The 24125-nt window shown below is 47.5% G+C and overlaps 10 protein-coding genes across 10 annotated transcripts; 3 read left to right on the top strand and 7 right to left on the bottom strand.

Annotated features, from left to right (window-relative positions):
* Positions 1 to 160: 160 nt before the first annotated feature.
* On the bottom strand, positions 161 to 2892 carry F5147DRAFT_301225 (cytochrome P450). Its single transcript, XM_041429107.1, has 14 exons — positions 2519 to 2892; positions 2365 to 2462; positions 2223 to 2314; positions 2128 to 2171; positions 1980 to 2077; positions 1751 to 1923; positions 1443 to 1693; positions 1322 to 1388; positions 1081 to 1278; positions 1004 to 1033; positions 715 to 948; positions 618 to 650; positions 535 to 563; positions 161 to 486 (listed from the first exon to the last, which is right to left on the bottom strand). The coding sequence occupies exons 1-14, from the start codon at positions 2643 to 2645 to the stop codon at positions 344 to 346; spliced, it is 1617 nt and encodes a 538-aa protein (XP_041297992.1). The 5' UTR covers positions 2646 to 2892; the 3' UTR covers positions 161 to 343.
* Positions 2893 to 4540, bottom strand: F5147DRAFT_301233 (uncharacterized protein). Its single transcript, XM_041429108.1, has 3 exons — positions 4215 to 4540; positions 3690 to 4067; positions 2893 to 3629 (listed from the first exon to the last, which is right to left on the bottom strand). Exons 1-3 carry the CDS (start codon positions 4395 to 4397, stop codon positions 3141 to 3143), a joined length of 1050 nt encoding a protein of 349 aa, XP_041297991.1. The 5' UTR covers positions 4398 to 4540; the 3' UTR covers positions 2893 to 3140.
* A 141-nt stretch (positions 4541 to 4681) lies between these two features.
* Positions 4682 to 7263, top strand: F5147DRAFT_671181 (guanine nucleotide binding protein, alpha subunit). The gene is made up of 9 exons (XM_041435579.1): positions 4682 to 5226; positions 5275 to 5295; positions 5353 to 5968; positions 6019 to 6137; positions 6187 to 6236; positions 6292 to 6580; positions 6661 to 6743; positions 6861 to 6894; positions 6948 to 7263. The coding sequence occupies exons 1-9, from the start codon at positions 5019 to 5021 to the stop codon at positions 6995 to 6997; spliced, it is 1470 nt and encodes a 489-aa protein (XP_041297990.1). The 5' UTR covers positions 4682 to 5018; the 3' UTR covers positions 6998 to 7263.
* A 701-nt stretch (positions 7264 to 7964) lies between these two features.
* On the bottom strand, positions 7965 to 10091 carry F5147DRAFT_540427 (Sodium/hydrogen exchanger family-domain-containing protein; the record flags this gene model as incomplete). The annotated part of the gene is made up of 5 exons (XM_041430219.1): positions 7965 to 9174; positions 9232 to 9438; positions 9501 to 9577; positions 9632 to 9706; positions 9828 to 10091. Coding segments are annotated over 5 exons (1833 nt in total), but the record flags the coding sequence as incomplete, so codon positions are not given.
* Positions 10092 to 10169: 78 nt separating this feature from the next.
* F5147DRAFT_671175 (60Kd inner membrane protein-domain-containing protein) lies at positions 10170 to 11838 on the bottom strand. The gene is made up of 5 exons (XM_041435578.1): positions 11703 to 11838; positions 11601 to 11649; positions 10726 to 11550; positions 10560 to 10670; positions 10170 to 10506 (listed from the first exon to the last, which is right to left on the bottom strand). Exons 1-5 carry the CDS (start codon positions 11762 to 11764, stop codon positions 10279 to 10281), a joined length of 1275 nt encoding a protein of 424 aa, XP_041297988.1. The 5' UTR covers positions 11765 to 11838; the 3' UTR covers positions 10170 to 10278.
* A 39-nt stretch (positions 11839 to 11877) lies between these two features.
* On the top strand, positions 11878 to 12750 carry F5147DRAFT_671174 (uncharacterized protein). Its single transcript, XM_041435577.1, has 4 exons — positions 11878 to 11958; positions 12013 to 12173; positions 12258 to 12548; positions 12604 to 12750. Exons 1-3 carry the CDS (start codon positions 11945 to 11947, stop codon positions 12509 to 12511), a joined length of 429 nt encoding a protein of 142 aa, XP_041297987.1. The 5' UTR covers positions 11878 to 11944; the 3' UTR covers positions 12512 to 12548; positions 12604 to 12750.
* An 11-nt stretch (positions 12751 to 12761) lies between these two features.
* F5147DRAFT_833407 (uncharacterized protein) lies at positions 12762 to 14215 on the bottom strand. The gene is made up of 2 exons (XM_041443862.1): positions 14083 to 14215; positions 12762 to 14021 (listed from the first exon to the last, which is right to left on the bottom strand). The coding sequence occupies exons 1-2, from the start codon at positions 14134 to 14136 to the stop codon at positions 13119 to 13121; spliced, it is 957 nt and encodes a 318-aa protein (XP_041297986.1). The 5' UTR covers positions 14137 to 14215; the 3' UTR covers positions 12762 to 13118.
* Positions 14216 to 14331: 116 nt separating this feature from the next.
* F5147DRAFT_301121 (uncharacterized protein) lies at positions 14332 to 15112 on the top strand. Its single transcript, XM_041429106.1, has 3 exons — positions 14332 to 14615; positions 14683 to 14841; positions 14895 to 15112. The coding sequence occupies exons 1-3, from the start codon at positions 14389 to 14391 to the stop codon at positions 14998 to 15000; spliced, it is 492 nt and encodes a 163-aa protein (XP_041297985.1). The 5' UTR covers positions 14332 to 14388; the 3' UTR covers positions 15001 to 15112.
* Positions 15113 to 16614: 1502 nt separating this feature from the next.
* Positions 16615 to 18723, bottom strand: F5147DRAFT_567353 (uncharacterized protein; the record flags this gene model as incomplete). Its single annotated transcript, XM_041430847.1, has 7 exons — positions 16615 to 16788; positions 16848 to 16940; positions 16994 to 17118; positions 17201 to 17418; positions 17495 to 18018; positions 18073 to 18152; positions 18213 to 18723. The coding sequence occupies 7 exons, from the start codon at positions 18721 to 18723 to the stop codon at positions 16615 to 16617; spliced, it is 1725 nt and encodes a 574-aa protein (XP_041297984.1).
* A 753-nt stretch (positions 18724 to 19476) lies between these two features.
* On the bottom strand, positions 19477 to 20912 carry F5147DRAFT_671151 (uncharacterized protein). Its single transcript, XM_041435576.1, has 5 exons — positions 20830 to 20912; positions 20332 to 20653; positions 20113 to 20275; positions 19966 to 20055; positions 19477 to 19911 (listed from the first exon to the last, which is right to left on the bottom strand). The coding sequence occupies exons 1-5, from the start codon at positions 20886 to 20888 to the stop codon at positions 19904 to 19906; spliced, it is 642 nt and encodes a 213-aa protein (XP_041297983.1). The 5' UTR covers positions 20889 to 20912; the 3' UTR covers positions 19477 to 19903.
* Between the last annotated feature and the right edge of the window lie 3213 nt (positions 20913 to 24125).

The raw sequence follows: 24125 nt of genomic DNA, 5'->3' as shown, positions 1-24125 counted from the left end.
TTTCAAATCATGATATGTTCTTTTGAGTCCTTGGTAATCAATTGCAAGAACGGACGAGAAACTCCTTGTCGAAAGCTCTACCAGCTGCTCCGGACCGAGTCTAACTATCTAGTACGTAAAACTTTGAAGTCAACTTGCAAAACCATAGCACTCAGGTTGTTACTACATCTCCTATGGATAGTAACAGTGCAATGCATGCCACTAAGCTACTGCAACGGGGGAAGTTCTAGCCAATTTTCATCGCAATTGAGAGCTAGCCGTCCATTGAGAGCGTGAACACGAGGTAAATATTGAAAGTCAGTAATTTGGATCCCCGGTTAGCACCGCACGCATCGATGTGACATCATCTTAACTCGACTTGGAGCGGCAACTGCCACTTAGCATCCTCAGAACCTTTAACGTTCGGAGATGACACATGCAATGTCCAATCGATCTCTTTCGTCGGAGTGAACTTAAATGTCTGGATGAGCATGCAAAGGACGATTTCTGACCAACTTGTTAGCCGGAATCTGATCAAGAACGAAACCTACGAACTCATCTCGAGTTCTGAAAACTTGAATCCGCTATGTATGTCCTCATCAGAGACCGACAGTCGTGGCACAACGTTTAAATCTCACATGCACGCTCTTCCACCACCAATGAATGTCATTCTGGAGGAGAAACGGATCACTGGGTATGAGCATTCTAGGACTGATATTCCCAAATACCACTCACAAGTGGGAGTAAACCCCTGGAATCTCGGCATCGATAACACTTTGTGGAAGCGGAGACAGCCATCTTTCCGGTTTCCACTGGAGCGCGTCGTCTCCCCAGATTTCAGGATCTCGGTTGGAGTTCAAGATTGACACAACAACATTCGTGTTCTTGGGCACAAGGACCTCGCGCATATATGTCCCATCATTCCCTTTGACGGGACGCGAGAAGGGGATGACTATATTGTCACCTGCACTAGAAAAAGCAAGGTTCGTTCGAACATATCCGGCGAAATTTGGGTGGGACATACGTGCGTGTGACGGTGGTAACTGGAGGATACCTACGCCCTTATGAGTATATACAAGTCAATAGAAAATGAACCCTTACAAGCGCAGTGTCTCTCGGTATACTGCATCGAGGTATGGCAAATTGACCAGGGCATCATAGTCAAGCTCGCCAAGTTGAGCCATTGCTTGTCGGATTTCCTCGCCCAGTCTGTCTTGTGCATCTTGGTGATGAGCAAGAGTCAAAAGAGTGCGACACAGGGCACCGGAAGTCGTATGCGTTGCGGCAAAAACAAGTGTGCTAAAGTAATATTAGACAGATACATGAATGCAGTCACACCCACCTCATTTGAGCCACAAGCTCTGAATCTGGAAGACGGTCTTCTGCTGAAGCATCCATGTTGGCTCGGACTATTGCAATAGATGGTTCAGTGGTTAGGGACGCATAAACCTTCATGAACGCACGTAGTATGCTCATGATGTCTTTTCCTTCTTGGAACTGGTGCAACACCGCGTCGTCTCCCTTAGAAAGCGCACGTTTCTTTTCCTCAAAGACCTTCGTCGTTATCTCGTCCATAACGTCGACAATACTACAGATCTCCCTCAATGCCTTCCATGGAAAATTCTTCACGACGAATCTCCTGAAGTTGGGAGAACCAACATTGATAAGAAATGGGAGAAATTTCCTCGCAACAGACAATTTGAATAATGTTGGCCTGGAATTCTCGTTAACTCTCACCTATAGAGTTAAAAGGAATCATGGGAATGCGTACAGGAGGTTCTTGACGGCAGCACTGTAAGGATTGGCATAGCCTTCTTTCAGACAATCAAAAGAATACCCCAGTCCGCACTGCCCCACAAGTTCAAGAGCGGTGCGATCGAGCCATTCCAACATATTGATTTCACAGGGCCCGTGCTCTACCTGCGCTGCAATGCCGTCTCGGAGCTATTATATGTGCGCAATCAAGAACGCCACTGACGCCAGACAGATAAGGCACTTACGCATTTCGTTACCTCGAGAAAAGCAGGCACCATGTCTCGCACGTGGCCGATAGAAAACACAGGGTTGAGCATCTTCCGTTGCTTTCGGTGGTGTTCACCTGTATTTGGAATAAGATACAGGGATAACACGACAAGAGTCCCACCGCACCCAAAGTCGACAGCAGGCCATCTCCAAAAAGGACTTTGCTTGTCCTGCAGGGCTTTCCAGTGAAGTGAAACGTCAAGTACAGTGGAAATCCCTACGCCAAAAAGGTACGAGTCACTTCAAAATTGTTCTGATCTTTGACCATGATATGGTACATGGCCTTTGGATCAAATACATACAGCTCCCTTGTCTGTGAATAACATTCTCAAAAAATGCGATGCGTTTGTGCGATTGACGTACCCCAAAAAGTCCATAGAACTTCGATACTGGACCGTAGCGTTCCGCAAGCATCTTGTGGAAATCCCATGCATACCGCGCAAATATCTGTCCCAAGTTGCCTGAACGATTTTGTCAGTGCATCAACTCCCTAAGATTGTGCACTCGGTACCCTTACCTGTCGACCAACGCTGACAGGGGGGGCCAGGAATGTTATCCAGCGGGTTTCTCGCATAGTAGCTACCCCAAACGGCGTAGAGAATTAGCCCTGCGACGCACAACAACTGCCAGACATAGTAGTGCATGATACTGAGTAAATACCTTTTAGTCAAGATCAAAGGGTTATGTATGCCAGAACGTTAAAATTTATCTCATTAATGTCACCCAGACCCTTCTTCCGTGGACCACTGCGTCACGAACAAGAAGCGAATTACTATCGAGCGCTGCGCGATTAACCGGTGATCGGGATCTATTCGTATCCCCAAGTTACTCTTGCACCAAGATGGTTAGCATGATAGAAATATTGACACCAGAGTCGAGGAACAACTTGAAACTAAGAAGCGCGAGTTTTTCCGCACGAAGGCGCAAAAACTGTTGAGGTTCGTCGTTAATGCAACGGGAGATAAAGCGCCAAGACGCGGCAACTTCCCCAGATGCGGGAATAAACAACGGAATAACGGTTCCACGCATATCGAGTGTCTGTTGATAACACAGGGCTCGGAATATCTAGAAAAGGCACTAGAAGTAAGATTTATGTGATGCTATCATACAGCTGAAAAGATAATACGAACTACATAACCTCAATCAACTCTCGCACGTTTCCCGGGCCTACCTTCTGAGTCATCACCACTACCTTCCTCTGGTCGATTTCCAAGCTCTGTTCGTACTTCACTCTCACCAAACGGACCTCTGTTAGACGGCCCATCCTGTCCTCGCTCAACTGAACGTGAACGAGATTTATATGGAATCGTTGGGGCCTGGCCCGACACACCCCTCAGCACATCGAGTTCATTCTCTGCTCTTTGTCGTGCAATGCGCTCCTCTTCCCATAGCCTTCTTATGTCCTCCAACTGTGCTTGCAAGTCACCCATTGCTTGATCCATGAGCAACTTCTCTAGTGTCCATTTCTCAATGTTGCGCGCCTCGTTTTCTTTCAGATGATGGATATACTGCACAGCACGCTGAAGAATTGCGCCTTTTGCCTTTTCACCAGAACTGTTTGGTACTATGCGACCGAGTTCGTTGATGCCCTCGTTGATATTTCCTCGGCGTCGACGCTCGACTTCTTTCTGAGGAATTATATGAGTACCAATGACAAGAGCACAGGAGGACTCATCGAAAACACCTACATGGTTGTCCTTACGCTGGCGGGTCCACTCATCAGTGCCCATTGCAGCGCTCCTGGCGGCCCGGGATCTTCCCGTTGTTCCGGACGGCGGTTGTGGAGCTGTCGAAGGAGGCTGTTCTCCAATGTCTGTGTCACTGAGAGCGTCCCCTCCATCCTGCGTGTGTGGGGCGGCTGGAGGGGTGTGACCTGCAGCAGCTGCAGCTGCAGACAAGTGCCCAAGGTTAGGAGGGCCGCGGGGGTGTGAAGAAGGGCCAGGATCGCCAGGGAATGGTATCGGGTGCTGAAGTTGGTGTTGATTTTGAAGAGGGAACAATCCGGCTTGAGCGAGAGCCTGCAAAGATTGAGCAGCCTCTCCGGTCATATCGCCCTGAGCAGGAGACTGTTAATGTGACAAAAAAATGGTGTCAGCGGCACATTCAATGAAAATTGACGAATATGACAGAAGCAGAGTAAACTTGGACACTCGTAACTCATCAACCATAAAAAGGTAATCCGATATAATATTCAAGGATACTTGGTCACGAACCTTGTGGAAGAGACTCGGTAGGTTCTTGAGGAGATTAGAAACTTGAGCAGCATCCATACCCTCTATCTGTAATGGAATGCGGTCGCCATTGGGAACAGAACCTGCAACTGGTGCTGGTGAGCTCTGACCAACGCTGGTGGTGGATGCGCCGGCGGGAATGGAAGAGTGCTGTGCAGAAGCCATGGTGAGGGCTGGAGTCGCCAACGAGCCAAACAACTGCTCATGTAATTTTATTTATTTTGTGGACTGTTTTGAGAGTTTCTTGACTCACAGTTATAACAGGGATGTAGGCACGGGATGACTTTGAGGGAGCAAGGTGTCGTGCTGGTCACGGGGTAAGGAGGTCAAAGTCACGGGAAAGTCACATGTCGCCTCTTATATCGCGAAACTGATTCTCACAAATATAAACAAATATATCACGCCACCTTAACGGCAACAAAACTCGTGCAATTGTAAAACGTTTTAGTTAATAAGCTAGGGACGGGCGAACGTCCCCACTCGGTGGGATAGTCAAGACAACTTTCGTGACGGTCCTGCAGGAGTCAGGACTGACATAGCACATTTACTACTTCCGCAAGTTTATGATGATTAAAACATGGTTTATCCATTTATCCAACTTGCTTCTTCAGGTTCTGACATGCGCCAAGGCTTGTGAACTCTCCAGGCTAGTTATCCATATGCCGTACGGCGTCTATTGATCCATTTGGTCGTCTCCCTCGGCGGAGTAACAATTCATCGTCTTTTCTCTCGTCTTCATCCTTCATCTGGTAACCTCTTGTTTCTGGTACCATCTAATCAGTGACAATGCGCATATCTCTGGAAGACCCTCTTACACTTGCAATCGCACCTCCTAACGATGAAACACCCAAAGAGAAAGAAACACGGGAACAGGCTGAGATCGAAGCTCGTCGAATAAGCGAAGATATCGACGAGCAAATCCGTCAAGAACGAACCGTGCTCAAAAAGAAGAAGAAACCCGTCAAAGTACTTCTCCTTGGACAAAGCGAGAGCGGTGCGTTTGTCAGGGCATGATCTCGGCAGTGAACTTATTCTGATACAGGAAAATCTGCTACACTCAAAAGTACGTTTCGAGGGCACTCGTGGATTACTAAGGGGTTAAGATGATCACATTTCACAGACTTCCAATTACAACATGCACGACGCGAATGGGCGGAGGAGCGAGCTTCATGGCGGATAGTCATTTATTTAAACCTCGTTCGCAACATTGTCAGGGTCCTGGATATCCTCAGTCGGGAAATTTCACTAGCCGAAAGCGAAAAGCGCCCAGGGTCTACAGGAATAGAGTATCTCAGCGATTCCGACGACGAGACAACCAATCATGAGATTGTTTATCGTTTCTCGGACAAGCATCGTTTCATGCAACGGCGTCTCGGCCCGTTACGCAGCATTCAGAGTGACCTCGAGAACAAGCTCGGTCCTGAATCGCAAGAAGTTCGCTCAACGGCTTCCATATCCGCAACACCATTTGATTCTCCGAGCTTTCAACTACTACCCAAACGCCCCTCGCGAGATTTTGGTATCAATTCAACAAATGGATGGAAGTCCGCCTTGGAAAAGCTGCGCCCGTCGATGATGGCCAGTGCCCGACCTCAAAGACGGAGTGATGGCGATCACGACGAGATTACTGATGTGCTCGTCGCGTGCAAGGAAACCATGTTAGAGTTGTGGCAGGACCCCATCGTCCAGCAAGTTTTGTCTCATCGCAAGACAAAGATAGAAGATTCTCCGGGCTTGTGAGCGTTCCCTATCCTGTATTTTAATAGCCTTACTTATTGGGTCGAAGCTTTTTGGACGACATTGACCGCATCATATCATATGACTATGAACCTAGCGACAACGACATTGTTCGTGCGCGTCTACGAACGGTTGGCGTTCAAGAACACAGAGTCGTGATGGACGACAGTAAGTTATTCAATTCTTCCGAACACTGTCATTAAGTAGCATTCCTCAGGCAACGGGAAAGAGTGGCTATTGTATGATGTTGGCGGAACGAGGTCTTTGGTAATCTTGATCGCTGATCTAGTCATATTTTGGAACTTACAACCCTCCTATGAAGCGTGTAGCATGGGCGTCGTATTTTGATGACGTCGATGCCATCATTTTTCTCTGCCCAATCTCTTGCTTCGACGAGCAGCTCCGTGAAGATCGTCGCATAAACCGCCTGGAAGATAGCTATCTCCTATGGAAATCAGTCTGTTCGTCTCGTATTCTAGCCAAGACCGAGATCATTCTCTTTCTTAACAAGTGCGATCTCCTGCACAATAAGATCAAGCGAGGGTTGTCCATAAAGGATCACATCCCGAGTTACGGCAGTCGCAAAAACGATACCGTTACAGTAATGAAATGTAAGCCCAATTTTATGTACTGTTTGCGAACAGGTCATCGCTATACGTCGATGCTCACGCAATCCTTCTCTTCTTTTCAGACTTCCAACAACATTTTAGGGAAATTTCTAAACAGCATTCTCCGGAGCCACGGCCGTTTTTCATCCATTTCACATCGGTAATCGTGAGTATCTCCCACCGTTTGACGTGCCTGGGTTCCTTGAGAATGTTCCACCGTTGAGGAATTGCGTACCCATGGCCACGCTGGTACGGGGGATGTCTGACTGGTTTTTATTTTTAGGACACCAAGGCGACCGCAGCAACGCTGAGCGTAGGTGAGTGTCCACAACAGCTTAGGATGTTCTCGTTCTCACATGAGTACTCGTAGTCGAGGAAAGTATTCTTCGTACTCATTTACGGAATGCGGATCTTCTGTAATATCGCTGTGTTATCTTATCATGACCTTAGTATACCCCACCACCACTTCACTACTTTCTAACGTGTTGTACCACCACCTTACTAATGTATTTCTCTCCATACTCATTAACAATATTGTCGATGCTATAAATGGCAACGGCCCTACCTACATTTAGGTGATGTATACTATGCATAGGGCAGTAATACTGGTTAACACGCTTTACTGCACCTAGATTGCTATAATCCATTTGTGGTGAGGGGAATACATAGGAAGATCTCTCTGGCCATGGAATTCTGCAACCCACAAATGCAGCCATGCGTCTAATTAAGATACATCTTTTTGCAATGCAGTGAATCATGATGCCCCCAAGCTCATGATATCATCAGAAGTGAGCCCTGAGTATACTCTTACCAGGTGCATGAACTTAAGGAAAAGACGTTCGGAAGTTGTTCAAAACGCGTGTAATGCTGCTGTAATTCTACTGATTAGAACTTGCCTGATAAATGTGTGGTAATTCAAGCTTCATGTCACTGACCGACTGCACACACACTTACTGCTATTCAAAATGTGCAGGCAGGTGAAAGACCTGACGAATGAATTAGGTACCTGACTCCCTCTCGAACATATTACTACTAAGGTTCACCGCCAGTTTTGGTCTAGTCAACGACTCTCAATTGAGTAAATCCTTGGTAGATCACTTAGCAAAAACACTCTAACTAGGTACATAATACCATGAAACGACTAAGACAAATGTCTTTACGAACCCGCTCGACTCTGTCCTTCATCTCTACCGTTTCCGTTCCGCAAGACGGGTGTGGCGAGTCCCCTCTCAGAACGCATTTGCTCATCTGGAGACTGTGAAAACTGCCTGCCAGGCGTCATCGTACCCACTACTCCAAGCTCCACCTCTGGGCTCTCGGCCTCGTCTTCACTGTCATGCGGCGTACCCAGTGCGCTTAGATTCCCACCTGCGGGTTGACCGGATACAGATACATTCCTCCGCGCACGTCTGGCGTGGAACGTGCGGCTAGCAGTGGCATTTGAGAACAACGGAAGAAGATATCTCTCATCTAACGCCTGGAACCATTTGCCATCCTCGTTGGCCTGTCTGTCATCGTGTCTTTCCGCAGACGGACCGGCATCCGCTGAGGTCGTGGCCATAGGGAGTACTTCCGCTTCTGACTCAAAGGACTCCGATGATGCTGCAGAAAACATAGTATTACCGATCGGTGATGGTGGTGCTCCCGAATGGTGATTATAAGTCCGTGATGCATAGTGTGACCCTACTCTGCCTGCAGCCCGCCCATATCCATGTTGCGATGGCGAAAAATATGGTAAGGGCTCAGAATCGTCGGTGTACCTGTTCCATGAACCACTATGGCGGCGGTTCTGCCATGCGTTGCGTCCTGGAGGTGCATCTTCGTCGCTGCTGCTAGCAGCTTCATCTTCAACGCCTGTGCGAATACCAAGGATCTCTAGCATGCGTGCAGTTGTACCCCCGAAGACGAAAACAGTAAGCACCACTACAACAAGGACAGTTGTCCGCAGTGTCTGCGCATTCTCGCCCTTGAACCCAGCCGCGAGTGCCACACCCACTGCACCTCGCAAGCCAGCCCAGAACAACATCATCTGGTAAGAGTGTGGAATCTCCTCTGTTCGCTGTCCCCGAGCATGACGAGTGAAGAAGTTGATCGCTTCAGATAGTGGGAAGACGGCTGCGTATCGGGTGAACACAACTGCAACCGTCGTGACCACAATGAAGAGTGGCTTGACATAGTTGGTAACACGCTCAGATGACGGAGGACTTGTGAAAAGTGAGAGACCGAGGTAGATAAAAATGAAGTTCTCGGAGAGTTGAGCGAGGGTCGAGAAGATGTATTTTGTTGTTCGCTGTGTTCGCCGGGACATGGTATGATATGCATAGTGTTTCAAGGTGATTCCGCAGAACAGGAGGGATACGATGCCAGACATTGACAGGCCATTAGACAAGAAATAGCAGGTATATGCGCAGAGGGCAACGAGACAAGATTCGATGGAAGGATACAGACTCATTGAGGAGTGTTTCAGGGTTAGGGACATTGCCAGGCCGAAACTAACGCCAAGGGCCATGGATACGCTGAATGAAAGCAAGAAAATTCCGATCCCATGGAATATGGAAGAGATGTATATCTCTGTGCCGTGGAATTGCGCGAGAGTTCTGAAAATAACAAGATAAGTGACGGATTCTAAGAGGAGAAAGGCAATTCGAACTTACTCATACATGACAATACTGACCGCATCATTTAGCAGACTCTCGCCAAAGATGATGGTGTAGAGCTTTGGGTCCACCTTATACTGATTGAATATGGCAAGAACGGTCACTGGATCAGTTGCAGATAGTGTAGAGCCGTAGATCAAGCACTCCAGCAGTGTAACATCTAAAGATTCTAGTCCCAGGAATGAGTAGAGATACACCAGCACACTGTCCTAGAACAGTTAAGCAAAGTATCGATAATGCAAGCAGCGTTTTCGCATTTGACGCACCCGACACCGACAGCTGATATTAATGTGCCCAAGAATGCAAAAGTAAGGATGGAGGCGAAATTTCGGAAAAAATTCTCCTGCAGCAAGGTTGTATATGTCTGAATCTATTTTGATATCTGCGCATTACTCACTTGCTTGAGCTCGTATCCGGAGTTAAGAATGATGGGAGGAAGTAGCAAGTTGAAGAACAGAGTATGTTTGAAAGTCTATGAATCAAACTTCAGCCACGGCACTCGCAGTTTTCAAGTATTAGAGACATGCTCAATAGAGCAAGACACATCTGCCCGTGAAAGCAGTACAGAGACGTGACGACGAGTGGATACTCACCAGCATTTCTCGAATCATCGTTCCTGGTGCAAGTCTAACCACCAACCCTACAAACATCCCTGCAAAGATAGAGACGGTAGTCTCATGGATGGCCCGGATTTTCCTGATTTGCAGGTAATAAGATGTCCATAACGAGACGATGAGTAGCAAGCAAACAAGAAACAGAGACCATGACGAATAGTACTCTTCATCTGCTGGAACGGGGGCGTCAGGGGATGCTGCGGATGGCGCCTGTACTGTTATTGGGCTCAACTTGAAGGCCATGAAGTGTACGCAGCCGAAAGTACCACGGCTGTAGCTAAGTCGGGGTTATGGGTACTCCCACGCATTACAACCGTAGCATTACGTAATAAATTCCTCCCATTTTGATTTAGAACGAGCAGAAGCCTGGGTGTATTAATGGATGAGATATACTATAGGACACTCTATGCATATTGTCTCGCTGCTTATTTCATCTCCTCCGGGTCTTTTCTGCCTGAGTTCGAGCAGCGATGATCTCACTTCTCTTGCTCATGTACCACGATTTTGCGTATTGCATAGATTCCATCATGGTGGGTGGTTTGACCTTTGGTTCTACACGGGGGGTTATCTTGAGCCACCTGCGCACCGTTGCACGTTGCAGGATGAAGGACTGTAGGCATGACACCGCCACACCAGTCAGGATGGACAACCACAAACCCTGAATATATAATTATTAGAATTGAATGTACAGGAATTAACAAGGAACCTTACGCTAGGCAGTGAGCCCATGAGAGGGACACTCATGAACGAAAAGATGCGCATGAAATTCATGAGATGGGCCATGTCGGGACGCTCGGCAAAATTAACGTCATTTTTCATCACCTGCGACCACCATTTAGTGTCAATTTCCCAGTGCATGACTTCTAAGCACACGCACCGACATTTGGATGTTGATGGCAACAGTGGACAAGATGGGTAGGATATAGTATGGGTCCGACATAGTCAAGTCAGGCAGAAAAAAGATGCCGCTCTGCTTGAGCTGTTCTACAGGAAGCATGGTCATCTTCCTGACAGCAAAGAATAAACCCAATGTGACTGGGATTTGAACAAAGGGCATGATAATGGAAGGAAGCACCCGCGCTCCCGCTTGTTCGTAAATTTTCTGTCTCTTCAGGGATATACGCTGCAACGCAATGCGGTCGCTGGTGTTGATTGATTTCCATTCCGCCGTCACGGCCTGCAGTTGATCGGTATAGGGAAGTAAACGCGACGAGTTGCGAAGGCTCATGATGTTGGCAGGTAAAATGAGCACACGCCACAAAAGTGTGCCAGCAATGATCGTGTAAAACCACGGCATTCCAGTGCTGACCTGTAGAAGTTCGAATGACCACCTTATGATACCAGCCGGTGACCAGCCAGCGAGGCCTAGTTCTGCTAAATCTCCATATTGAAGGGGTCGGATAACGGTGTCAAGCGCAGGAATATCGATACCCGCACCGCTGTCAACAACAGCTGTTAAACTATCCTGCGTGGTAGTCGCTGGTATCGGAGCAGAGTCTAGCTCCAGTGTCGCTGCATTGGTTGTTGTTGCTGGTTCCAAGTCCACAACAGCGGTACCGATGTTGCTACTGGAAGCTGGTGCTGACTCCACTACCAACGTCGCCTGCTGCTCAGGTATTGCCGATTTTGATTTTGACCACCAGAAGTTACGAGTATGCGGTATGTGCCGAGAAGAGATCACCCTCGGCATAATTTTTGAATGCTGGAGGAAAACTGAGTGAACAAGCGTATGTGACACTCTTCAACACGCACCGGCAAGGTTAAAAACCGCGTTTGGTTTTGAGACACTTGCGGCAATATTCTGTAGTGTCATTAGCAGTGTTATGTCGGTAGACTCATTCATCAGAAACCTACCTTGCACCAGAAACCCTTGGACCCAGGCGAATGCCTACGCGTACCGTTGAAGGTAGAAGCATCAAATTTAATGTCAAGCCTACACTCTGTTCAAGCTGACCACCACCGCAACTTGAGCTGTAAAGGTTAGAGAAATAATTTAATGTGCCGAACCGAGCCGAGCCAGTTTCTCACAGTACTATCGATGTCAATATTTTGGACCCGTGATTATATTGATACTTCACTTCACCTTAAGCTTCATCATGCACACATACCGGTGAGCCCTACGAAAATAACTTGCGATCATTAATATGGTTGAATATTATTATAGAGGTCATAGAGCAGATTCATATAAGCCAATTGATGTCCTTGAGCTCACTGAACTTCGGGCACGCAATCGCACATTTAACGGTGCTTACCGCCGTACCGCCATTGCTACCCTTGGGTACGCACTAACGGCCCTCCGACTATTTGATTCACGTTTTCTTCGAAGTAAGTCTGCTATCTTATCGTCTTTGACTTCCTCCATGATGACCGTCACCTGGTTCCCCCTCCGTCACCCATAACATCGAACAGTTGGTATTGTCTATCTCGTTCTCTCCATTCTCCTTTTCGCTCTCGGGTATATTCGTGCTCGACACTCACAGCACGACTTTTCCGACGGATCAAAAACTAGCGCTCTTTATGAACAGGCGCTCCCTACTGTCGGGCAGGAAGACAAACGAGAGTATGGTCGTCCATTCATAACGGCTGGACGCGATGTTATTGCTGTTGGTGCACTCGTGATGATAGTGGAAATCCTGTTGCTTGCGTTTGTACTTCAAATGTGAACCTCTTCTGTGCTGCAACAACTTCATGTTGGCTATGGTGCGATGATTTACCTTGCTAGCTCGGAGCTCCATCTGAACTAATTTGTATATAGGATCTATTCATACCCGCACTCCTATCCTTCGCTATTTCAGCCAAGGAATGCAGAGCATTTGATACGCCACTTAGTGTCGATGTATTGTAACCATTGTATGAAACTCAAACGCATTTCCAAGGTGGTTTCCAAGGATTCGATCATCCATCAACCGCTGATACGTTTGCGAACTGCACTTGTTTATTTGGATACTGTAGGTATAGAACAATTCTAAGGCCTCGCGGCACAGCCGACAAGCTTATTGTATCATTAATGAGATGAGTACGTTGGTATATTGAGCCGAATTGATACCGGGCAAACGACTGAAAGGATTCCAAGCACACCATGTCCACAAGGATCAAAAAGTGAAAGGGAAGAAGACAAATAACTTCAAAGATAATGCCTGGAGAGTATTTGTCTAAAGAGGAATTGCAACAGGTATAATAATAGACAAGTCCGTTCCAGTCACCATAAACAAACCATCAAAATTCCACAACTATCAGCTACGAGTCTTCTAGACTTGTATAGTGTAGGCCTCAGAAAGCTGTGACCGCAAGACCTGCAGCACCTAAGATAGCACTGACGAGCAACGATACATCTGCATTTATTGACCGGGGACTGCCACTGAGAAGACCACTGGACAGGCCGCCGGCAGCCTGCACAGCGCCACTCAAGAAGCCACTCGAGCAAGTTGTCGTGACGGCATTGTAAAGAGTAGACTGACCACCGAGCAGCAAGCTGTTGCTCAGACCTGGGGCGTAAGGGAGGCTGGACTCGAACGTGATGTATGACGTGAGAATGTTGCGTGTGCAAGTGGTGCAGAGTTGAGTCGAATTCATTTTGGGATCAAGGAAGAGGAAGACGAGATTGGTATCCTGGAATGTCGTGGTGTTGGGAATAAGTGCAGTGGTGGAGTTGCTGACGTCCCGACGTGCGGAAGCCCCACTATTAGACGTTGTATACAGGTATTGCTGCAACGCCTGTTGTTTATTGGGGGTCACCAAAGCCACATTTCCAGCAGCAGAACTGCTGGACGTGGTGTTCAGCTGTGTGACACAGTATTGCCCGTTGTCAGATTTTGAGCATACGGCTTCTCTGAGTGGCGTCAGGACATAGAGAACATCGTAAGTCCTGAGGACATCGGTATTGATATTCGTCGTGAGCTCTGTTGAGCATGCCGAGTAGTAGGACAACAACTGAGAACGAACAGTGCTGTCAGGGCATGCAGCGAATGCAGATGCCGAGCAGAGGTTGCTCAATACAGTGTTGATAAGGCTCGTGGTGATGTCACTCGAGTTGACCCCGGGTGCGAACGCAGATGTCGCAGATGTAATCGGCGTTGTACAGGAGGAGAAGCTGCTGTTGCTGTTCAGACTAGTCAAATAGTCTGAACAACCTTGACTGATTCCTGAAGGAATGTAAGGATTGGGACTGGAGGACTGGTTTCGAAACAGTGTCGTCAGTCTAGCAACCAATGATTTCACCAAACTTGATACTTACAGACTGTGCCAAAGAAGCAGTGATAAATAAGGAGAGAATAGCAAATGACTTCATTGCAAGGTATGATAGATATCAACGAGTGGACGGGTTCTTTGCAGTCGATGGCGACGATGGCGACGAAGTTTCTGTTGTGAAAGAAACCAATCGTGCAAAAATATCATTTACTATTTATAAACAAAGCCAAATACATAACACACGTGGTGACCAGTCACTAGCACTAGTCATGTTTTGCTCCAATTGTAGCTGGCAGTCTGCACTAGCAACGGTTTGATCAAAACTTGCGCCCATTGTGACAGATATCTTAAGATGTCGAATACGAGGCTTCAGGAAGTTATCACCCTCAGCACTCTTCACTCTAAATATTTATGGCATGCCGCCGCCGCTCGTCCCAAGCGGCCCTGTATAGACGGCCCGCACCTTTTTAATGTACCTTTGGTCTTCAGGATGGATGCGGGGGATACAGGGACGAATCGTGGCCTATTGAGGTACTGCTCTTGTTTGCTCTTTCACCTTATCGGTTGGTCTCTACCAATGTGAGTGTACCATTTACCTCGGTACCTGGATTAATCTGTTCCACGCGAGTCTCACTCCACAGATCAGTTGGTTGATCGGGCCGCAACTTGGTATCGCACACTTACAAGGAGCATGCAATGATTTATTGCGAGTCGTGACCGAGCTTACCCATATCCGATCGAGCACGGATCTTGTAGACACCTGCCAAGTGGCCCATACGGCTGCATCACAAATGTCCTACCTGAAGTATGCACCTTTGATTCCTTCTCACACACTAGGTTAGTGATAAGAATTCCCAGTACAGAAGGTTGTTTCTCTCCTGCTCTCCCCCGGTTCCAGGAAAAACCTACTAGTACGGACATGAAAGAGTCTACGTTCTACTCCAGTAAGTCTATCGCCGCTTAATCTCGCCTGGCTCATGTGCGTCACCTTCAGGATCCGCACTGTCGTGCTGACACCGCTTCTGTTCACATACCCCAAACCTATCTGGATTCTTGTTCAGTTAGGTTGCTTCTGCAGACAAATACATGGCATGTACATACAAGGAAAGTACTTTGAGAGCACCAGGACGCTCGGATTGGATCGTACTCGTTACAGCAAGTTGCTTGACCAGAGTCCTGGAACTCCGCTCAGTTCAGGTTGCGAATCCTCTTATCTGCGCTAGGCTGTACATGCGGCAAGGCCAGCTGATATTCTACCGGCAAGGGTTCATCTCCACAACGCGGTAAGCACCGAGTGTCTCCCATAATTGCTTATCGTGGCGACCACTTTTTTGCCGCCTTATTCCATCTAGTATCCATCGAACTCCCTTGGCTTCGATGACCAGTCGTAGGCGGGTTTACTCCGCCGGCTAGAGCCCTGACCTGTCTGCACATGACATGTAAAACGGTGTGATACCCGTCTCACCCCCAATCGCTTTCGATGCTCAAATCTTTGTCGTAGCAACATAGAGGATAGTTCAAGAGTCAGCAGCGCCAGCGTGCTGGTTATCCACAACCATTTCGAGTTGGAATATTGTCAAATAGATCAGTGAAAATAATCCGCATTTGGGTCCATTTCGATCATAATCACTCATTTCCGTCGAGGTGCTGCATGAACCATTCGCTCATGATCGTTCCTCGTGCGGCATATCGTCACTAATGTCGCCACCAGTCTATAATATCGGGAGCGCATTTTAATAACACGTAACCGCTCAGCAGACCACACCTTTTTGTACTTGAATGAAATGAGCGAACGGATGACCTCCCGGGTGGGCGAAATACATAATGCAGAACTGAGGTATTGGAAATCAATTGGAAATCGTGGAAGCTATAATCTGTCCAGCTGAGGGGATTAGCGCAAATCGTAACTGTATATCATTCATCATGGGGTGCCACAAAGGTCTAGTCTGCGGAAGTCGGAGATTGACATGTAGAGTCGTGTTTTATGCATCGATATTCGGCACCATAAACTCGAGAAATAGAAGACGATCTATCGGATTGATGCGCAACATCAATTCCCGCAAAGCCTCGCAACCAACATGAACCTTGTCGTGAAAATAGAGGTGTCGGCTGGTGTCGGGCTCACGGTGATCTTCGATTGATCAATGGGGCGGCGATGCTTACGTCAACAGTCTAATGGCCAATGAAAATAGTTTATCGTTTAGATGTAAAGCTCAAGCGTTCGGACACAACCAGGAAGCAAGAACACACGCCAGCTGGATGGGTTATCTTATCACTCAAGTATATCAGGCAAGAACTTTGTCACAGCACGGAACCCAAGATCTCTCATTGGTGGAAAGGACTCCGCTACTATGACTAAAAAACAGCAATATTATTTCCGGAGCTAGCACGAAAACAACGCGTCAAAGTGTTTTCGGCTTTGCTGGTTCATCAGTAGATTCTAGGTCAGTCCAGGAACTCCAAGAGCTCTTACAGCAGCAAGTTCTGTCCACGCTCCTTCCCCCTTCCCACAATTTGCGCGGACTTCCGTGTTATCTTCCAAAATAAGAATTACAATGTATTTTACAAAAAGTTTCGTCTACAGTCTACAGTAATGGGAAGGCGGATCATCCACCTTGGTCAGGCTAAAAATGCCCCGTAAGCTCTCACGTTCGGATACACCAAAAGATCTCCAGCGTCCGACAAAGGAGCGTCTATTGTGGATATAACCTTCAAAGATCCATGTCCCACGTCCCTCGTCACCCGAGTATTTCTGCGCAAAAAAATACGTCATAAGAACGTGAAAAATACGTCGAGCGAAGCATGGCTAACTGGTTTTCTCGTCAGAGTGACAAGTCCATCAGATAAGCGGATTCTTCCAAAGAAGATAAATGCACCCCAGGTGGCTTCCAGCCTGCGTGGAGTCTAGATGAATGCGTGAGCAATCCAAAAAACCCTTTTAATAACGAAATGCTCACTTCACCAGTGATCACGACATCCAGGGCATGCCGTGGGTCCCTGTGGTTTTCCGAAGAATCAGTTGGGCGAAAAAGTTCATATCGATGTTTTGATGATGATCCTGTGGCGTCCGAAAATTCATTTGCTGTCTTTGAGGTGGGAAGGCATGACAATCGTGTCAACAACTATGAACGCAGTGAGAACCATACGCACAGTGACTCCTTCACAATCATTCATGAATAGATGTTTGAACGCTGACTCTCCGAAATCACCATTCTGCGCAACGCTGGGCAATGGAATGCATGGTGTGAAGCAGAGGTGTTCCTCAAGTCGGCATTGGATAGGATGTCTGGACACGAAATCAGGCAAAACCGTGGGATCCGATTTCTGGGAAGGACATCGACAAAACGATGTTGGTGATGTCTGTGGAGGTTTTAGTCGAGTTCTCGAAGCCATTGATCATCGCCTACCCTGTGAAATTCATCATCGATTAGGACTAGTAAATGATATCAGGCACTCACATATATGTACCTTCCCAAGTTCCACTTAGCAACCCAATGCACGACCGAAGTTCCCAAGTGTCATCCGGCAAGCCCAGGCGATGGGCAATACGATAGAACTCTTCATCGTGAGCGAGACTTCTTGATGCCCGCATCTTCCTTCCCGCACGATCCGCAAAGGGCTCACGGGAGGAGCTTTGATGACCCGAATCAGCGACAAGAGGTGTCCTTCTCCTTGTGATGGCAAAGAAGTCTTCTATAGTAGGACCATCATGTTCCGTGGGGCGTGCAACCGCCTGAGTTTGCGGCAAGTGTTTGGGCACTTGCAGAGCGATCGCCTCCTTCAGTGCAAAAGTGAGAAAGATTGACGCGGAAAGAAGGCTGGGAGTGGTTAGCGTGTATTCCCTAGTGTAGATCGAGGAGACGAGCGCCCGGCAATTATTTGCGATACAAGCGCCGGACATTATTTCTGGTCCTCGGCTGTACGAGCCGTCTAATGATAAAGGGCATCGTCTTGTCCCGCTGTTCACATAAAGCGAAGGAACCTAATTAAATGATGTCAGTGATGGTTTAATATGTGGGCGCGGTCACTTCATCACATTTGACGACCCTGTGACAAAAGGTCTTAGTTCCGAAAGCGTCTGACTGCGTTCCTCCGGCGGCATATCGGTAATAAACTCTGGACGATGCATTAAAATCAGGAACGCCTATATACTAGAAAGGTGTGCAATAGCCTCACTGTGAGACCAAACCAAACATGCGACAGATATAGCTAATGCGCGAGCCGTGTCGTCACGGAGGGCCCCTTGTTGGCCAAGGCAACGTTTCAAGAGCATACGTATATATTGCGCGATGCCGGCAGAGTGAAGTTGAGATTCGTTCATCCCATCGCTCTCCAACAGCATTAGGTAGATTGTCCAGAGGTCGGGAAGGATACTGTGATCGGCAACATGGCGATGCCGGATACGTCGAAGCACCGCACATCGGCGCTGTAACTCCAATGCCAGGTTCGTAGTCGTTGGAGATGGTAGCTTGCTGCGACGGAGATGAGCAACTAGGTCGAATCTACTGCGAAACACCCGCGCATAAAGCTGGGGGCAAGATTTCAGAGAGAGGGCGTCATGTAGGTTGCGGCTACACAAAAGTAGCTGGAGAACAGCACCAAGACCAGTGAGCGGCGCGGAAGCAACAGTGAAGAAAGCTATCTGGGACAGAACATCGACAGGGATTGATTCGAGGTGAGGAAGCATCATATGCTGTGTAGAATCATAACTCCAAGCCCCTTTTAAACTAGAAAGCAGGTGAGTGGCGGAGTGCCGTTCAAGCAATGAGATCACCGCGCGAACTAAGCGGAGGTTCACTTTTCTCATTGAGAAAATCGAAACGTCTGAAAGAGAGGTAAATACACGTTCTCCAGATCAGATCTTGATTGTAATCGTGGCTACATACCCGTGTGCCTGGTTGAATTCATATATCCGTCTTCACAGCAAGTGCTATCGGAAGCGCACCGTAATTCCTGGCCTAATGGTTTCCACTTCTAGCACGGGGCAATATATGTGGCGTTGATTGCGCAACTGCTGTCCTAGTGGTCATCTCCCAGACTAGTACTGCTGAATCAGGTCCGACCGCTAAAGTTGAACGTGTACATCACTTCAAATTTGAGTGCAAAGCAAGAAGGCGGATAGCTTGCTGCGACACCATTGCGCAGTAAATGACTGCTGAGCACTCAATGGATCCACCATATTTTGTGAAACATCCTTTGAGCTTCCAGCATCTGACGAGGGTAAGAGAGCCTCATCGAGAGCCGTCGCTGCCAAAGCAACTTGCTCAAGCACGGAGATGAATAATCCTGACTCGTTGTCAGATGGCAACAAGCGTTCCGAGCATCGAACCACTCCGATGGTGCATTGGCATTATGATAACGGTCAAATGGCGGTGGCAAAACGCATTTCCTAAGATACACCAAGAAAGGCAACATAGGTTTGCACTGCTTTGTGCATTCCCCCATCTGTTTGAAGTTAACCTTGTCCACTGACTGATCTAGCGTGACAACCACTCACAAAGTTGTGCGTGGGTGAAGCGAAATATGAACCCGCGCGTTGCCTACGCACTGTGCGCAGCAGCTATTTCTTCTCTGTATGTAAATGACCTAAACTTTACAATCAATATTGATGCGTGTTTTGTGCATGCGGGTGGCCGATACTATGCAGTGTCAGCGTTATGAACAAGCCAACTCATCATACGGTTGGGACTGTGCTTTGCAGGGAGCGTCTGATGTGTGGGTCCATTTAATTGGCACTAGTACTTTCATCACGCACATTAACAATGATCGTATCGCACAAAACCTTCACATTTCCTAGAATGATGCTTCTTCTTCTTAACTTGTCTTGTTACAGCTTACAAAATCTCGCTCATCCACACCCAGTTTAATTACAGTTCTTTGGGAAGAAGTTAGGCGTGAAGCGTTATGCAAGATACAAGAGGATGCTTACTCTGCATGGCAGCGATATCGGAACTCTGGACGTAGTCCTCGAATTCAGCAACCTTCTCCTGTAGATCATCCAAGGAAACGAGTTCGTCCTCTGTTCAAAAAGTCATGAATGACCCCTTCATCGATACGATGAGGAATGATAACTCACCAACAACCACAGTGATTTGGAGCTTTTTGATGCCATAGCCAATAGCGACTAGTTTGCTGGCACCCCAAACAAGACCTTCCTGTTCAATGGAACGTACAGAGTCCTCGAGTGCTTGCATGTCGGTTTCATCATCCCAAGGTTTAACCTCCAAGGTTACAACAGACTATTTGGAGGCAGCTGTCATAAGCGCCGCGATATAAAGCAAACGAAAAGACCAACCTTCGCAGCTGCTTTGGGTTTATTGGCTTTCTTTGCATTGTAAGCGGCGACACGCTCTGCTTTGAGCCTCTCTGCCTCTGCGTCTTCTTCATCGTCTTCAGCGAAAAGATCAACTTCGTCGTCTTCTTCAGCAGCAGCCGGAGCCGGAGTCGATGCCGATTGAAGGAAAGCCTGCCCAGCCGTGCTTGTGCCAGGTATAGTCGCATGCTCCGCAGCGTAAGACTTGATGTGAGAGTACCATCTGGCAGAATGCGGGTACTTGGATGGCGCTGGTGCCGTGAGCAAGTTGTAAACGTGAACGTCTGCCTGAGAGGGCGTGTACCTGGAAACTAAAGATTTAGCTAAATATAACAAACATTACAAGCCAAAGGAGAATCAGAAGGCTAGGTAAAGAGTTATCGGCATATCTGAGCAGCGGTGTCTAGTCGCTTCTTGGAAACACGGACCATAGCATGATGATCATCACGAAAAAATGTTGAAGGATGGAAAAAAACTCACCCTTCGATGTAGGACCTAGTACTTAGGTGTTGCTCAAGGGTGTCGAAGTTCAAAGACATCTTTATCACTGCAGCGATGGTTGAGTGGAATGGTAAGTTTAAAATTTAAAGTTTTTTTCGAAATGCCTCTTTAGGGCCGGCCCACCGAACAAGCCCGACTTGTCCGACGGTAGTGAGACCCCCGACTCGTACTACAACTCGAAGTACCAACAACAATTTGCTTGGTGCTGTTACATCTACCCTGCAGGATACTACAAGCTGTCGTTGGTAATCCATAGAATGCGAACCTGACGATACCCGGACTAGCAGTTGACCCGATGTGATTTTTTCTGTATACTATGAGGCTTGATTGACTACCCTAGACTGTCACCAATGCTGAGCACTGAGTACTGAGCGTTTGTAAGTCGTCCTTGTATTCCCTTCGTGTGTAAAACTTGTTAAATATGGTGTCCCCTGCATTTTATAGAGCCAAACCATTTCGTCATATTAGACACACCCTTGCCTCATGGCATCCTGTGCATTCATATATGAACTTTTCTATCACGGTGTAGAAAGATCTACGCGGCTTTTGGCATAAACGAAATGCACCGGTACCGGGGAGAATCAATCCCATTGGTACAACTGCGTGACTTTCATCTGACTTTCAAGTTCTCTTGTTACTGAGACTTCTCAAGATGATATGACGCTATTAATTTGCCTGAATTATGGGACTAATGACACAAGGCAAGTGATTATTCACTCCTTACAAAGCCTTTACTCATTCTATGCAATAGGTAGTAATCAAGCAACGGAAAAGCTTGCCAAATGTGATGCAAAACTGTCATCTTACCTATACTTAGACAATTATGTTGGGAATTCTCGTTAATTCTTCGTGAGTACTACTTGCCAAGCCAGTGACAGTTGCTCGTATCCTATGCCGGAACAGGAAAAATCAATTGTTGGTGACGATGGGCCACACAAGACCCCTACTCAAATGTCTGTCCGTCTCGCTTCATAAGGCGGAAATTGACTGATCAGAGTTCACTTATGGAATACCGCTTGATCCCGATATCTCAGCCCTGCAAGGCCTAGTCCCCATTAATGAGAACACGACATTTATACTGCATACCCCCCTTTCGAATAAAATATATAGTCACTCATTCTGGTCTCCGTCTTCCCCGCGATGGAGCGCCATCTTGATATTGACGTTCCTCGCCTGAGACTCGCATACTATGCGCTTCCGTCATTCCTCGGGTACTCACATGATGACCGTCAGGCTACATTCCCGCTATTCTATCCGCCTAATGGACCCTCGCGCTTCGATTACGCTGATATGGTTTTGATATGGAGTGGTGCGAATCTCATTATATTTATTATGAGATCAAGGGTTCGCAAGCAGTCTGATGCGCGTCCATTAGCGATGGTGTCGGCATGGGGGCTCCTTATGATTGAAAGCTGTGGTGGCCACTGGGCTACCGTGAGCGTCGCGATCATCTTGGCTAGTTCTCGCCTGATCGATGTTAATGTCTCCAGTCCATCATGATGTTCCTCTAAGGGTACTTCCGCGTAATGTTCCACTTCATGTCACTCCGGAGTGCTTACCTGGCGACCGCAGCACCGTGACGTCAATCAACATTTGCTGTACTTACAAAAGTTAGTAAGTACAGGAAATTCGAAGTGGTGTGGAACGTGTGGATGCCGTCAAGGCTGCATGCATTCGGGCACAATCTGAATTCGCGCTCGACAACCGTTGCTCGTGCGTTTTTTTGTTCTGCCTGATGTATGTAAGCGTGCATAAGGCTAAAGCCCAGCTGTCATTGTGGTGATTGGCATGAGTGGTGTCGCGCGGGTTTCCGAAGTCGTCGGAATTTAAGTACGCCGTCGGGATTACATCATCTGGATCCTGGAAAGGATACAACGACTATCAGGCCTTCAGGAGTCGTGTGAATGAGTTTTGAGTCGTCGAAAACTCATTCACACGACTCCTGATAGTCATTCGTCTGCATGCTTGCAAGGGTGCGACCATTCATTTATGAAGCCTTCAGGTGAAAGGTAACGTGTGAAGGGTGACAAGGTGGTAAACATTGTATTTGGCGAGTTATGAGAGAGACGCATATGAGCACTGCGGAGATCATCAGATTTGACATGAGAATCGCAGGGCCCGGGAGTGCTGATACGATAAAGATTCTCGTAACCCGCGCATTAAAGAGTTGTAACATACTTTTGCATCCTAGATCTTGAGAATTGCTGTGGTACAGCATTCGTGGCAGTTTTCTGTTCGTGCCTCTACTTACCTATGAGATAAATTACTCGACTGGGCGTAGTATGTACTATGAAGCCTATTAGTGCGGGGAGCTTCATCCACATGCCCAACAATGAAGGCGCTGAAACGCCTACTTATCACCTCGGGATTTGGTGATACGTACTGCCGGCGTATCGACGAAGAGATTGTGCCATTTGACCCACGATCAGATGCGGCGGCTGGGTGTTTTATGAACATGCTCGGACCAGAACGTTTTATCCGAGACTGTGGCGGGAAGCATGTTGTACGTGCGCTGTCGGGAAGTCGCGAATTTGGACCAAAACCTTGCGTCATGACCCCATAATGTTGGGAGTCTGTCCCACGGAAGTACTCGAAATAGCTAAGTTGAGTCCTAAGAAAGATCCTGTTTTGGAACATAAAGTTAACATCTCAACAAGGAATAGAAAAGGAAAGCGCTTAAACTCACAGCCATGGTCCTGAACGTTGACAATAAGTATTGCGTGTTGACGAAGCGTCGCAAGAACGGAAGGGTTGATCATATCCAGCCAGGTTTAGTTGGGAATCACCATAGTCTTACGTGCAACTTCTTCGTGAGATAAAACTCTAGTAATGGTGGATTATCCCCTTCAGCTGAACATATTATTCAACGGTGGCCTTGAAGGCTGAGATGGGCATGAAGAAGTCCTGACGCAAGTGTCGATAGTGATACTGTTATTGGCCCTACATCCGCCCACGCCAGTCATAGTGGCTGTTATGCCTCGTTGCAACTTGAAGTTGGCGATACTTTTGTGGGAACGACCGCGATCTCACCTTCAGGACAAAGGTTTGCTCTTGCGAGTTTTGTTTCCAATGACGTGAGAGCAGCGCGCATAGTAGATGCAATGTTTTTTTTCATCAATGGTTGCAGAATACATCGATGAGAACTGGTCATCTGATTCCATTTTCCATCATAGTCATGCACTAACGATGGCAGAAGGAGTCGTGGACTTTTACCGGGCGGAGGGGCGTAAATGCGGCAGAGCAGTAGTGTGCCTATGAGAGTATTGAATTAGCTC

This window comes from Suillus discolor, assembly GCF_016758755.1.
Source record: "Suillus discolor strain FC423 chromosome Unknown F5147scaffold_5, whole genome shotgun sequence".
NCBI lineage: Eukaryota > Fungi > Basidiomycota > Agaricomycetes > Boletales > Suillaceae > Suillus > Suillus discolor.
The sequence above is the reverse complement of the archived record's forward strand: the minus strand, read 5'-3'. Positions and strand labels throughout refer to the sequence as shown.

Excerpts from the sequence above, each read along its gene's own strand:
- F5147DRAFT_301225 (XM_041429107.1), bottom strand. The coding sequence starts at position 2,645 with ATGCACTACTATGTCTGGCAGTTGTTGTGCGTCGCAGGGCTAATTCTC. Across the intron at positions 2,172-2,222 it reads GTGACTCGTACCTTTTTGGC|GACAAGCAAAGTCCTTTTTG; the intron begins GTAGGGATTTCC and ends AAAGCCCTGCAG. Across the intron at positions 487-534 it reads GTTTTCAGAACTCGAGATGA|AAATCGTCCTTTGCATGCTC; the intron begins GTTCGTAGGTTT and ends CAAGTTGGTCAG.
- F5147DRAFT_301233 (XM_041429108.1), bottom strand. The coding sequence starts at position 4,397 with ATGGCTTCTGCACAGCACTCTTCCATTCCCGCCGGCGCATCCACCACC. Across the intron at positions 4,068-4,214 it reads TACCGAGTCTCTTCCACAAG|TCTCCTGCTCAGGGCGATAT; the intron begins GTTCGTGACCAA and ends TCACATTAACAG. Across the intron at positions 3,630-3,689 it reads GCCAGCGTAAGGACAACCAT|AAAGAAGTCGAGCGTCGACG; the intron begins GTAGGTGTTTTC and ends ATAATTCCTCAG.
- F5147DRAFT_671181 (XM_041435579.1), top strand. The coding sequence starts at position 5,019 with ATGCGCATATCTCTGGAAGACCCTCTTACACTTGCAATCGCACCTCCT. Across the intron at positions 5,227-5,274 it reads CCTTGGACAAAGCGAGAGCG|GAAAATCTGCTACACTCAAA; the intron begins GTGCGTTTGTCA and ends ATTCTGATACAG. Across the intron at positions 5,296-5,352 it reads AAAATCTGCTACACTCAAAA|ACTTCCAATTACAACATGCA; the intron begins GTACGTTTCGAG and ends CACATTTCACAG.
- F5147DRAFT_671175 (XM_041435578.1), bottom strand. The coding sequence starts at position 11,764 with ATGCTTCTACCTTCAACGGTACGCGTAGGCATTCGCCTGGGTCCAAGG. Across the intron at positions 11,650-11,702 it reads CCAAGGGTTTCTGGTGCAAG|AATATTGCCGCAAGTGTCTC; the intron begins GTAGGTTTCTGA and ends ATGACACTACAG. Across the intron at positions 10,507-10,559 it reads TCATGGGCTCACTGCCTAGC|GGTTTGTGGTTGTCCATCCT; the intron begins GTAAGGTTCCTT and ends TTATATATTCAG.
- F5147DRAFT_671174 (XM_041435577.1), top strand. Across the intron at positions 12,174-12,257 it reads TGATTCACGTTTTCTTCGAA|TTGGTATTGTCTATCTCGTT; the intron begins GTAAGTCTGCTA and ends AACATCGAACAG.
- F5147DRAFT_833407 (XM_041443862.1), bottom strand. The coding sequence starts at position 14,136 with ATGAAGTCATTTGCTATTCTCTCCTTATTTATCACTGCTTCTTTGGCA. Across the intron at positions 14,022-14,082 it reads CTGCTTCTTTGGCACAGTCT|TCCTCCAGTCCCAATCCTTA; the intron begins GTAAGTATCAAG and ends TTTCGAAACCAG.
- F5147DRAFT_301121 (XM_041429106.1), top strand. The coding sequence starts at position 14,389 with ATGTCGAATACGAGGCTTCAGGAAGTTATCACCCTCAGCACTCTTCAC. Across the intron at positions 14,616-14,682 it reads ATCGGTTGGTCTCTACCAAT|TTGGTTGATCGGGCCGCAAC; the intron begins GTGAGTGTACCA and ends TCCACAGATCAG. Across the intron at positions 14,842-14,894 it reads TCACAAATGTCCTACCTGAA|TACAGAAGGTTGTTTCTCTC; the intron begins GTATGCACCTTT and ends AAGAATTCCCAG.
- F5147DRAFT_671151 (XM_041435576.1), bottom strand. The coding sequence starts at position 20,888 with ATGTCTTTGAACTTCGACACCCTTGAGCAACACCTAAGTACTAGGTCC. Across the intron at positions 20,276-20,331 it reads AACCCAAAGCAGCTGCGAAG|TCTGTTGTAACCTTGGAGGT; the intron begins GTTGGTCTTTTC and ends GCCTCCAAATAG. Across the intron at positions 20,056-20,112 it reads CCAAATCACTGTGGTTGTTG|AGGACGAACTCGTTTCCTTG; the intron begins GTGAGTTATCAT and ends CTTTTTGAACAG.